Raw genomic sequence first — 13,885 nt, 5'->3', positions numbered from 1 at the left:
TGAAGCACTGTTATCAAAGCTCTAGAGCGGTTAATTGTGGCAACTAGTAGTAACAAATCACAACAGCAGAAGATGATTTTAGCAGGTGTTTTTTATTTTAATGTTACCTGAGAGGCCCATCCCATCCCAGTCCATGGTCTCATTCAGGAAGCTCCGCAGGCGGGTCTGAGTGGCAATACTACCTCTCGTCCTGTTGTCTGGGACATCCCCGTCAGCCAGGTTATCAAAGTCATCCAAGAACTCCTCGCTGGTGTCTCCTCGAGAGAGAGATGAGGCTGAGGAGAGAGACATGTCCTCTAGCCCCTCCCCTGTCCCCCTGAGCTGCCCCCCTGAGGTCCTGTCACTGTCACTGAGGGGATCTGGGGTGAGGGTGAGGGGGGGCGACTCTGCCCTATCCCCTTCCCCCACCCCTCCAGCCCTGACCTCCCCCTTCACCCTCCCTGTAAACAGGGGTTTCTGCTGCTTGACCTGCCCAGGCCGCGTCAGTCTATAGCCCAGAGCAGAGGGCTTGTTCAGAACACAGTTCGGGAGAAGAGGCTTTTTCAGGCCACTAGGGGTTGTGGAGGGGGAGCAGGCTGAAGAGAGGCTCCTAGGATACTGAAGCCCCCCCAGACTTGTCCCCAGGCTGAGGCCCATCCCCAGGCCCAGCCTCCCATTCGACAGCTGGTGGGGTTTGATGTGGTTGGTCCTGGGTGGTTGTAGCTGGGTGTTGGCCAGAGGCTTGGCCAGCTCCACTGCCCGGTTAAAGGAGAAGGAGCGTGCCATGGGCAAGTTGGTCGGGGATGGGATCTGCTTGAAGTGGGTGAAACTCTGCGAGCGCACCATGTTGTCCAGAGTGAGGGACTTGAGGCTGTCACTTGACTGGGACAGGCTATCTCTCGAGCTGCTGCGCGGGGAGCTGGAGCTGGCCCGCAGCCTCACCAGCCCAGAGACTGACCGTCCTGAACAATCAGTAGCTCCATTCTGGCCTAGTTTGGAGCCTCCACTGAGGGAGGTGCTCTGCCCCTGTCTGGGCCCTGCCTTGGGGCTGTTTTTTTCTGGTTGGCGGGGGATGGCCCTGGGGCTGGAAGTAGAGGACACAGACGAACCAGACCTCCTGACCTGCTTAGGGGTGGATGCGGAGGGTTTCTTGATCTCCTTCCCCCATGTGGAGTGCTGAGTCTTGGGCTTGTCCCCTCCCTCCTTTGGGCATGCATCACCTTCAGGGCTAGTGGGGGTGGTCGGAGTACTACCACCGTCTTTCCTCCATTTTAGAGAGAAGGAGGAGGCGCGGACCACCCCATTGGGTCTTGCTGGGGGGGTGGTCTTGCCGTCTTGGGGTGGAGGGGTGGGCTGGGTGGTTCCATTGGGCAGGGGGCTGGCGGGGCGGACACCGAACTTAGGCAGTCTGGACACCATGGCAGGCTTGATGGGAGCCTTCTCTTCCATCAGCTGCCAGCACAGTCATAGAGGTGCACAGTAGACAGTATCACACAGGGCTGCTGAGAGAGAGAGAGAGGGGGAGAGAAGGAGAGCGAGGGGGAGATAGGGAGAGAGAGGGGAGAGATGGGGAGAGGAGCGAGGGGGAGAGGGAGAAGGTGAGAGCTAAAAATGACATACTTTCATGTATGCGTGTGAAAACATTTTTTTTTAGCAATGTCTTACAACAACAGTCTGATACATCTATAAATCTAAAGATTATCAAGGCCTAAACATGTTTGCTAGCATTACTTTCAAAAGCCTCTGCGTGTTGCCAAATCATTCCTGCAAAATAATAACATCTCCAAAAGTTTCCAGTTTAATGAAGATTTAATTAAATTAATGGATGAAAGATAGTATACTGAACAAAAATATAAACGCAACATGTAACAATTTCAAAGATTTTACTGAGTTACAGTTCATATAAGGCCCTAATCTATGGATTTCACATAACTGGGCAGGGGCACAGACTGGGGTGGGCATAGGCCTTTCTTACAGAGAAATACTCCTCAGCATCCCCCCTCAGACGATCCCGCAGGTGAAGAAGCCGGATGTGGAGGTCTTGGGCTTGAGTTGTGAGGCCTGTTGGATGTACTGCCAAATTCTCTAAAACGACGTTGGAGGCAGATTATGGTAGAGAAATTAACATTATATTCTCCGGCAACAGCTCTGGTGGACATTCCTGAAGTCAGCATGCCAATTGTACGACTGCACATTTTAGAGTGGCCTTTTATTGTCCCCAGCACAAGGTGTACCTGTGTAATGATCATGCTGTTTAATCAGCTTCTTGATATGCCACACTTGTCTGGTGGATGGATTATATTGGTAAAGGAGAAATGCTCACTACCAGGGATATAAACAAATTTGTGCACAACATTTTGGAGAAATAAGCTATTTGTGCGTATGGAAAATTTAGGGGATTTTTTATTTCAGCTCATGAAACATGGGACCAACCCTTTACATGTTGGGTTTATATTTTTGTTCAGTATGTTGTAGCAGTGAGACAGACAATGACATGATGTCATGATTCCTAGATTAGTAATAATTAAATTGGGTCAATGACTAGACAGGATACCGGCATTGACACAAGGATTCCGGCCCTACAGCGTTCTGTGTCGAGCATGGCAGTCTGGCACAAGATCAACGCTAACACATTGTTCTTTTTTTCTATGCAAAGATATGCAAGTTGAAAAGAGTAGACATTCTGGAGTCAATCCCTGATAGACTAAATTATTGGCAGACTAAATAGCCTTGGTTTCTCAAATGACTGCCTCGCCTGGTTCACCAACTACTTCTCAGATAGAGTTCAGTGTGTCAAATCGGAGGGCCTGTTGTCTGGACCTATGGCAGTCTCTATGGGGGTGCCACAGGGTTCAATTTTCGGGCCGACTCTATTCTCTGTGTATATCAATGATGTCGCTCTTGCTGCTGGTGACGCTCGGATCCACCTCTATACGGACGACACCATTTTGTATACATCTGGCCCTTCATTGGACACTGTGTTAACAAACCTCCAAACGAGCTTCAATGCCATACAACACTCCTTCCGTAGCCTCCAACTGCTCTTAAACACTAGTAAAACTAAATGCATGCTCTTCAACCGAACGCTGCTTGCACCCGCCCACCTGACTAGAATCACTACTCTCGACGGATCTGACCTAGAGTATGTGGACAACTACAAATACCTAGGTGTCTGGTTAGACTGTAAACTCTCCTTCCAGACTCACATTAAGCATCTCCAATCCAAAGTTAAATCTAGAATTGGCTTCCTATTTCGCAACAAAGCCTCCTTCACTCATGCTGCCAAACATGCCCTCGTAAAACTGTCTATCCTACCGATCCTTGACTTCGCCGATGTCATTTACAAAATAGCCTCCAACACTCTACTCAGCAAATTGGATGTAGTCTATCACAGTGCCATCCGTTTTGTCACCAAAGCCCCATATACTACCCACCATTGTGACCTGTACGCTCTTGTTGGCTGGCCCTCACTACATATTCGTCGCCAAACCCACTGGCTCCAGGTCATCTATAAATCACTGTTAGGCAAATCCCTGTCTTATCTTAGCTCACTGGTCACCATAGCAACACCCACACGTAGTCTGCGCTCCAGCAGGTATATCTCACTGGTCATCCCCAAAGCCAACACCTCCTTTGGCTGCCATTCCTTCCAGTTCTCTGCTGCCAATGACTGGAACGAACTGCAAAAATCTCTGAAGCAGGAGACTCTTATCTCCCTCACTAACTTTAAGCGTCAGTTGTCAGAGCAGCTTACCGATCACTGCACCTGTACACAGCCATTCTGAAATTAGCCCATCCAACTACCTCATCCCCATATTGTTATTTATTTTGCTAATTTGCACCCCAGTATCTCTATTTGCACATCATCTTTTGCACATCTATCATTCCAGTGTTAATTACGAAATTGTAACTATTTTTGCACTATGGCCTATTTATTTATTGCCTTACCTCCATAACTTACTACATTCGCACACACTGCATATATATTTTCTGTTGTATTTTTGACTTTATGTTTTGTTTACCCCATATGTAACTCTGTGTTGTTGTTTTTATCGCACTGCTTTGCTTTATCTTGGCCAGGTTGCAGTTGTAAATGAGAACTTGTTCTCAACTGGCTTACCTGGTTAAATAAAGGTTAAATAAAAAAAATAAAATAAAAATAGACAGAATCCTTTGTTGGACTGTCCAGTACTAGAAACAACCGTCTGTTATTTCACTTCATGAATATCAGTCTTTTCCTCTTAATCTACAGCGCTAGATTTGTAAACCACAGACAATGAAGAATGAACTTTGAAAGATGTCTGGTGGACTTTCCCCATTGTCTTCTCTATTCATTACCACTTTAGATATGTTTAGATGGGACCTCTGGGTTTCCCCCAGTTTAACAAAGCTGACAGATGAGTCACAGCTACCTTATCATAAAAACACCATAGGCTTTTTGATATCACAGAACAGTAGGGCATAATAGTGAATCATATATTCCTAGTTAAATAAATAAATATTTGGTTCAAAAGGAGGGGGAAGTTTTACGTTTACATTTACGTCATTTAGCAGACGCTCTTATCCAGAGCGATTTACAGTTAGTGCATACATTTTCATACTGGCCCCTCGTGAGAAACGAACCCACAACCCTGGCATTGCAAGAGCCATGCTCTACCAACTGAGCTACAGGGGACCAGTATAGCTTATAGGTATAGCTTCCTTTTCTTGCAGTACCTGGTAAAGAACCTTCATCTTCCTTATCCAACAGTTCCCCATTCCCAGACCCATTACTACTAATCTGGATCAGCTCCAGAACAGAGGCTGCATTGACTCAGCACACACACACACACACACACACACACACACACACACACACACACACACACACACACACACACACACACACACACACACACACATTAGAGGCTGCTGCTGCCTATTGGAATCACTGGCCACTTTAATAATGTTTACATATCTTGCACTACTCATCTCATATGTATATACTGCATTCTGTTCTATAATATTCTACTGTATCTTAGTCCATGCCGCTCTGTCATTGCTTGTCCATATATGTATATATTCTTAAATTCCATTCCTTACTAGATTTGTGTGTATTGGGTATATGTTGTGAAATCGTTAGATATTACTTGTTAGATATTACTGCACTGTCGGAGCTAGAAGCACAAGCATTTCGCTACACCCGCAAAAACATCTGCTAAACACGTGTATGTGACCAATAAAATGTGCTTTGATTTGATTTGACACACACACAGAGGCACAAAGCAGGTCACTTCATAATGACAATGATAAGGGCTGTTCTTAATTCCTTGCTGCTGCTGATATATGTGCCGGTCCCCTTAAGAAGGTCAGAAGATTGTGGAGGAGGGGAATTTGCATGTCCGGCTTATCTGACACTGGGATATTGTGACAAGTATGGTCTATTTCCTTCATGAGCACGGATAAACTGCTACACTGCGTTGCTCGTCCAAGGGCCATGCACACTGGCACCATTGTTTTTTCATTGTCCATCATCAGAGAAATCCCTCAAAAGGGTAAATTCCAGATAGTTATGTGAACTATAGTGGCTCAAGAGGAAACTCCAGGGAAGTTTTAGTTGGTCAATTTCAGAACATAATGGGGTAAAGAGGAAATGTGTTAATAGAAGGAAATAGAATGTTGAAGTGATGTGTAACTGCCATTCCCAACCCCACAGTGCAGCCATGTGAGATGCTGACATCAGAACCTGAGGGTAAGGTGCCAAGAGGGCTGGCCAAGTACAGGACAGGATCCCAAGTAGGACACTGAGGCTGGGACTCAGGCTTAAGCCATTGGTGAGTTTAGGCCTAACTCCATTCTCTTTCAGTTATAGCCATTCAATTCAAATAATTCATGCAGCCTGGGTGTTCTGGGAAGTCTTTGTTCTGACTCCAGTTAGAAGCCTGTCAAATTTGCTGTCAAAAGAGAAACCATTGTATAAACCTGTAATAACTGGCAGTTAACTTCAAACATACATCATTCTAGATGACTAATATGAGTTTCCATAGTATTCATACACAACCACAGAATACAGGGTGCTAGTTAACCTAATACATACAGATACCTACTGCTCTATTGGTAAAGGGATATTCCACAGTAACAGAGGGACACTGAGACTCCAATTTGTCACTTTCAAATGTATGTCAAACAAAAAACAATAATTGCAAAATTAAACAAACCATGCAACTATGCACAAGGACTACATATAACAATTTCCAACGACATTTTTACAAAAATAAATGTACTTGAAGAACAGTGCAGATGCAAAGTTTGGTAACAGAATGACGACAGAAACAGCACAAACTGTCATTCAGTTAACAAACTTTGCAACTGCACTGTTCTTCAAGTAAATGTGATTTTGTTGACATTTGTTAAAGTAGTCCTTGTGCATAGAGTTGTATGGCATAGAGTTGTATGGATTGTTTAAAGGCCCAGTGCAGTCAAAAACGTGATTTTCCTGTGTTTTATATATATTTCCACACTATGAGGTTGGAATAATACTGTGAAATTGTGAAAATTATGATAATGCCCTTTTAGTGTACGAGCTGTTTGAAAAGACCACCTGAAATGTCTGCCTGCTTTGGTGGGATAGAGTGGAATAGCCCTCAACCAGGGATGAGCAACTGCTTTTGGCAAGTTAGTCTAGCAGCCAGCTATCTACACTTGTAGTAATTATGGTCAAATCACCAACAGGGGGGCCCTCATTGATTTTGTTAGTTACTCTCACTCAGAAATCATATTAAAAACTGCAAATGTTTCTCTCTATCCCATGGCAAAATTAGCAGAATTGCATGAAATGTGTTATAAAATTAAAAAATATTTTCTTCGCCTCGTCAAAAGGTTTAGAATCGCAGCAAACTTGCTTCATAACTGCAAAATGTTCTCTACGCCCCATGGCAAAATGTGTACAATTGCAGGAAATTTTCCTCTCCGCTGTCATGAAGGGGGCCGCTAACAATTTGGGTCAAAAGGTGGAGGGCCAACAAAAATTTGCTTAAAGCCCCCAAAAGGCTAGGGCCGGCTCTGACTGCATTTGTGGGTACGGATGTAGGTACGCAGACATGCTAGTCACTGCGGCCCCCCATGATGAGTTCAGATTTTTCGTGGCCCCCAACCCTATCAAAGTTGCCCATCCCTGCCCTATGCCATTGATGTGCCACTTCCTATACTTGCAGAATAAATCCTTGTGTTTTGGACCAAAACCTACAGAAGTGTACATAAACTAAAGGATGACATTGGGCCATTAATCCACAAAGCTGGTGTGTGTGTGTGTTTGTGTGTCTGGGAACACTGCACATTGACCCACATTCCCACACGCACACACTGTGCCATCACCAGCCCAAACTGACACTGCAATGTAATAGAGAATAGAGTTGCTGCCAGCCTCACTAATCTGCCTCGCTCGCACACACACACACACACTCCTATAAATCAGGTCAGCCACTGGAGACAACACAGCCAAAGCCTCTTTGCCCAGGGAGGGGGTAGGGCAGGGTTGTGGGGGAGGAGGGGTATATATGGGGTTTCTCACTGATGCACCGCTGTCATAGTTCTACAAGCTCACCCAGGTTCCATTCACATCCAGAGTGACACACGACCACACCCTGACGCAGCTTCGGTGACCATCTTCAGCTGGCCAGCAAGACTGCCTGATATGTGCGTACTTATCCTGTAACATCGCCAGAACATACTATATCTTAAATAACTTTATTTCAAGAATATTCACACCAATAATTGAATTACCAAAACAGAATCACTAGACCAGTAAATGTAAAATACACATTTTCTCTGCTCTGTAATGTACGATATACACCCACTCACATGGACAAAAATGCCAACAACTGCTGCTGTACTGAAGGCATTAACTCACAGCTTAATATGTGGCCTGCATTAAGACCAGTACAAACATGTTAGCACAGCCTCATTAAACAGAAACACAATGCAACTGCAAGCAAACAGGGCGACTGACACACATGCAGTATATGAAGTTCATAGAGTCAGGGTTACCAACACACCATCTGTCACTCACTCACTGCTCCTACATTGCCCCCTCCCCCAAAGCATTGTGGTAAATAAACATCCCTGAACTGACACACTATACCACCTGCCCTTCTGTCCACACTCATCAAGTCTGATGAAACCTTGCAGAGAGATCAGGCCATCCAGGGAAAAAAAAAATATATATATATACACACTACCAGTCAAATGTTTGGACATACCTACTGATTCAAGGGTTTTTCTTAATTTTTAATATTTTTTACATTCTAGAATACTAGTGAAGACATCAAAACTATGAAATAACACATATAAAATCATGTAGTAACCAAAAAAGTGTTAAACAAATCAAAATATATTTTATATTTGAGATTCTTCAAATAGCCACCCTTTGCCTTGATGACAGCTTTGCACACTCTTGGCATTCTCTCAACCAGCTTCACCTGGAATATATATATATAAACAATTTATTAAAGCAAGTATCTCTTTAAAATGTGATTTAATTGCCAAAGTAATACTACGTGGTGGGTGTACCTGTAAGTAAAATCTCTAATGTAGTGTTTAACGTAATCTACATAATCCAAATCAAACGGATTAGACATGCTGCTCAGACATGGCCATGTCTTAATGTGTCCTCCATTAAATCAGAGTGCACTGCAGCTGCATCATCTCAACATCATCTGTGTGTTTTGAGAGTGGATCTTTCCATACTCACTTATGCATTTGGAGAGCTTTCGATTTGGCTGTGCAGCTCTCCGGAACGCATTTCCGACCCAGAGGCTACAGTTAGCACCTGGCAGAGATACAGCAAGCCTAGAAAATGGTTTGAATTGTGCAAATCTCTCGCTCGCTCACACACACACACACACACACACACACACACACACACACACACACACACACACACACACAGCCTTGGCCTCTAATCAGTCCACACCCCCTTGCAATACAGACTAGCATTCTTCTAGAGCAACAGGATGGACACAGATAGCACATGACAGCTCCTGGGCTGTGATCAATTGGGAAGTGGGGTTACGCATGAGTGCATCATACAGCAACCGTCCCGGCCCCCATCTCCAAAATCCCATGCTGCCCTGCCATAACCCTCCCCGCCTCTCCAGTCTCCACTATCTGCCAATAGGTCTGAGTACAAGAGCGACCAATAACCACTAGGCTTCCTCTTTATAGAAGTGTCTCTCTTCTATCTTCATCACAAACACAAACACACCCAACCAACCTCTGTCTGGATACTAAGAGCTAAGTCATAAGGGCGCTACGCAATGAAGGAGGGAATAGATAGGAAAAGGGAGGGGGAAACTGGGTTATCAAGCTGTATCTTCTTTCCATTAATGGGCCTTGGCACTGGTTTCCAATAGGGCCGGGATGATACCAGTATGACGATACTCGTTAGTATCATAGCAAGGAAACAAAGCACAAAGCAGATATAACTTATTTAGGAAAACAGCCCTAATGTTGGAAACATACATCATTATGTTGTCTTCCAGAGTCACGTGTTTATTTTTCTAGCTATAGCAGACAATATTTGACATAGAAAAGGTTTTTAGAGGGCCAAAGAGTTAGGTCTGCTTCGTCTTTTCATTTTTGCCATGGAAAGAAATATTGCGATACTGGTATAGTCCCGGTCCTAGTTTCCAGGTGGTTACAGTAGACCATGGCCTCTCCTACGTCCTCTCTGAGCCAGGCTCCACAGTCTGTACACGCACAGCCACCCATGCAACACGACCCTGTCAGTCTAACCCAGACTCAGTAGTTCATCCAAATCTGGACATGGCCTCCTTCCACTGGCTCTACAAACAGAAGGCTGTGTAAAAGAGAGACCTCCATTAGTGTTTCTCAAACCCCAGTGCATGAACCAGACGGTTCGCTGAAACTAATTTAAATTGTTCTCAAATGCAAGTTGTAAAATCAGTGGTCCCCCGAGAACAATAGCGTGCCAGTTCTTGGTATCCCAAAGGGAGCCCACCCTGCGTCTTTTAGGAGCCCACCCTGCTCCTAAAGGAGGGAGGTAGCAGGGCAGAACATGTAAGAGAGGTGTAGCATACTCCACACATAAGTCTCTGACACAAGGCAGTGTTTGGAACAATGAAAGTGACAGTGGCAAGGTTAGGGTACTGTAAACGAAAGAAAGGCTACATGCCACCAAGAGACCATTCACACACAATTTACCCAGGAAAAACTGAAGTAGCATTTCTCAGTGTGAAAGTAGTCACAAGCACACACTGTGACTACTAAAATAAATATATCAACTTGGCAATAGCGATGAGAACCCATTTTAGAGGGCTCTACAGACACATTTCAGAGGGATATCTGCCAGTAAACAGGATCTGTTATTGGTCTAATAAAGATACAGTGTCAATCAGTGGAGGCTGCTGAGGGAAGGACAGTTCATAATAATGCCGTAATGGAGTGAATGGTATCAAACATGTTTTGTAGGGTTTTCATGTGTTTGATACCATTCCATTCACTCCATTCCAGCCATTATACTCAATTTCAGCCATTATTATGAGCCGTCCTCCCCTTAGCAGCCTCCACTGGTTTCAATTAAATGTCCCCTTCTCTTTTCATGCTAAGTAGCATGTTGTTCCCCAGTCAGCCAGACAAGCCCAGTAAAACAGAATAACTATTGAGAATGTTCCTCAATATCCACTCTTTACAAGCTTCTGTGATGTCATACACCATCTTGATTCACATAAAACCTTGGCTTATTTTCACATCACATTTATTCCAGCTGCAGGATGGTTTTGATTTTAAGTTGGTTGGAGTGTTTTATTTTTATTTTACAATATGCTCTTGTGCTCTGACATTACAATGGCTTTACTATGGCCATTTGAGCAAGGGGTTGGGGGATTTGTCATTTATGTACGTGGCCCACAATGTCTGATAAGATTATGGGGGAAATCCATTTAAATTCAATCATTTTTTGACAGCACCCCTTTTGATTTGAACAAAACCTTCCCTACATATTTGCCCATTGTAGAAGTGCTCCAAAATTGACTTTTTTGGACCATAAAGTTGACCTATTTTGTATACCCCAACATACCATGAGACATCCATGTCTTCATCACTGGAAAACATCCACCAAAGCACTGCCCCACTTTCTTTACTGATTTCTCTGAACTATTGTCTATTGTCCTTGAAAACTATGATTAAATCATTGTGTTGGGTGATTTTAATATTCATGTTGACAAAGAGACTGACTCCAAGGCCATTGAATTTATGAATCTTTTGAGCGCTATGGACTTTATTTACATTTACATTTTTGTCATTTAGCAGATGCTCTTATCCAGAGCGACTTACAGTCAGTGAGTGCATACGTTTTTATTTTATTTTTTTCATACTGGCCCACGGTGGGAATCGAACCCACAACCCTGGCGTTGCAAACGCCATGCTCTACCAACTGAGCTACATTATCCAACATGTTACTGGGCCCACCAATAACTGCGGCCATACTCTAGACCTGGTTATTACCAAGGGGCTTTCTATTGACATATCCTCTATTGATGATGGTGCTTTATCTGATCACCACTGTGTATTTTGTACTACCTTGTTGCCCATAGCACAGGGTAATACTGAATGCATTATTAAGAAATGCTATCTTACCTCTGAAGTTGCTACATATTTTATTGAGTATGAACAATACTCCATCACCTATTCTGCCTTCCTCTTGTGATGATTTTAATAGCAAATTAAGGGCAACCATTGATGCCATAGCTCCATTAAAGTTGAAAAAGGCCACATCCAAAACGGAAGAGCCCCTTGGATGAGTGAGGAAACTAATAAATTAAAGAGAAATTGCAGAAAGGCAGAGCGGAAGTAGAGAAAGTCAAAGTTGCAGGTCCATTACAATATTCTGAGAGAGCAACTTGGCATATATAACAAGGCAATTAGACGGGCTCATTTTTCTAACTTGATCACTAATAATCAAAATAATTCGAGAGTGCTCTTCTCGACCATTGATGGCCTGATAAATCCTACCCCCGCAAACCTATGTGAACTTTCCTCCACATTAAATGTGATGAGTTTGTGGCATATTTCAGAGATAAGATAACCAACATTAGGCTTGGTATGAGTCAAGCAAGACCTGATGAGAAGTTTGATGATATGTGTCCTAGCCTATCACGCAAAGGCACTATGGATTTAATTTCCCTGGTTGACACAGACATGCTCAGGAAAGTGATATCACAACAGTGTTTAATTGCATATCTGAAGAAGTGCAAGCTATTGTTAATCTCTCCCTGTTGACAGGCACTTTCCCCACTGCACTAAAAACTGCTATGGTGAAACCCCTTCTGAAGAAAAGTAATCTAGATTCTTCAGCCAATCTCCAACCTTCCATTCTTAAGCAAATTTCTGGTTTTCAAACAGCTAAATTATTTTTTATGTGCCAACTCTATTTAAAAAAAAATCCAATCTGGTTTTCGGGCACACCACAGCACAGAGACCGCCTTAGTTAAAGTGGTAGATGATCTTAGAACCAACACAGATGCCAAACAGCTCTCCATCCTTGTACTCTTGGATTTAAGTGCTGCATTTGACACTGTTGACCATGATGTCCTTCTGGACAGAATGGAGAGGTGGGTTGTCCTCTCCGGTACAGTTCTAAATTGGTTTAGGACCTATTTAACCGGTCAAGAGTTTGTTTTTTGTCACCCTCGATGTACATAACTCAGAGAAAATACATACTGTATCACGTCGCGTTCCACAAGGTTCGATTTTGGATCCGGTACTGTTCAGTTTATATACGTTACCCCCTCGCAGCGTTACCAGAAAGCACAGCATTGATTTTCACTGCTACGCAGACGATACACAACTTTACATGTGTCACCAGAGGATATTAGCTCCACTGATAAATTATTAGACTGTATTAGTGATTTAAATACGTGGATGGCTCACAACTTCCTCCAGCTAAATCAAGACAAGACCGAGGTACTTATTGTTGGAGCCAAAGCACAGAGAGAGAATCTGGCCGCACATTTTAATTCACAGGCAATAAAGATAGAACCCCAGTTAAAAAACCTAGGTGTTATTTTAGATTGCTGAACTCTATTTCAAATCACACATTAGGAATGTGACCAAAATAGCTTTTTACCACCTGAGGAACATTGCCAAGGTGCAGCCGTTTCTCTCTCAGGCTGATACAGAGAGACTCATCCATGCTTTTATTACAAGCAGGCTTGACTTCTGTAATGCTCTCCTGTCTGGTCTACCCAAGAAAGCCATTGGTCAACTGCAAAACATACAGAATGCTGCAGCACGGGTACTGACCAAGACCAGACGGAGAGCATACATTACACTGGTTTTAAGGTCTCTGCACTGGCTACCTGTGAGTGTTAGAATTATTATTATTTTTCTATTGGTTTTTAAATCAATCCACGATTGTGCACCCCAATACATGTCAGACATGCTTTTAAGTTATGTACCCTGTAGGTCCCTCAGGTCCTCTGGCACTGGCCTTAACTATCCCAAAGCCTAGGAACAAGAGGCATGGAGAGGCAGCCTTTAGTTACTATGCCCCCAGCCTCTGAAATAGCCTGCCAGAGAACCTGAGTGGGGACGAAACTGTGGACATTTTTAAAAGAGATCTTAAAATACACGTGTTAAGATTTTGATTTGTTCAGTTTTTGTTATTATTTTGTTTTCTATCCTCTTATGTTTGTGTAGTAAATATTTCAGTTTTTATTTTCATTGTTTTTATTTGTATTTTCCTGTGAAGCACATTGTGTTGCATTCCATGTCTGAAATGTGCTGTATAAATAAAGCTTGATTTGATTAGGTCCATTCTATGAATTATATTTCTATAATTTAAATGACACCCACCCCAGTGGTGTAACGGTGCCCAAAAATTCCCCAACGGCCCACACGGCAAAGGAAA

At 43.4% G+C, this 13,885-nt stretch overlaps 1 protein-coding gene across 6 annotated transcripts in view; it reads right to left on the bottom strand.

The window, feature by feature from the left end:
* The window catches only part of LOC121553780 (serine-rich coiled-coil domain-containing protein 2), an 84,171-nt gene that overhangs the window by 52,015 nt on the left and 18,271 nt on the right, over positions 1-13,885 (bottom strand). For 4 of the 6 annotated variants that reach the window (XR_005997575.1, XM_041867165.1, XM_041867170.1 and 1 more), the window contains exons 1-2: positions 1,955-1,994; positions 108-1,481 (exon numbers count right to left, since the gene is read on the bottom strand). Coding sequence is in view for 5 of the 6 variants with exons in the window: in XM_041867165.1 (XP_041723099.1) it covers positions 108-1,428 (1,321 nt within the window). In the remaining variant the exon portion in view is untranslated. Of the gene's footprint in view, positions 1-107; positions 1,482-1,954; positions 1,995-13,885 lie in introns of those variants that run through there. The other 2 variants (XM_041867166.1, XM_041867167.1) reach the window with 2 other exon arrangements.

This window comes from Coregonus clupeaformis, chromosome 37 (assembly GCF_020615455.1).
Source record: "Coregonus clupeaformis isolate EN_2021a chromosome 37, ASM2061545v1, whole genome shotgun sequence".
NCBI lineage: Eukaryota > Metazoa > Chordata > Actinopteri > Salmoniformes > Salmonidae > Coregonus > Coregonus clupeaformis.
The sequence above is the reverse complement of the archived record's forward strand: the minus strand, read 5'-3'. Positions and strand labels throughout refer to the sequence as shown.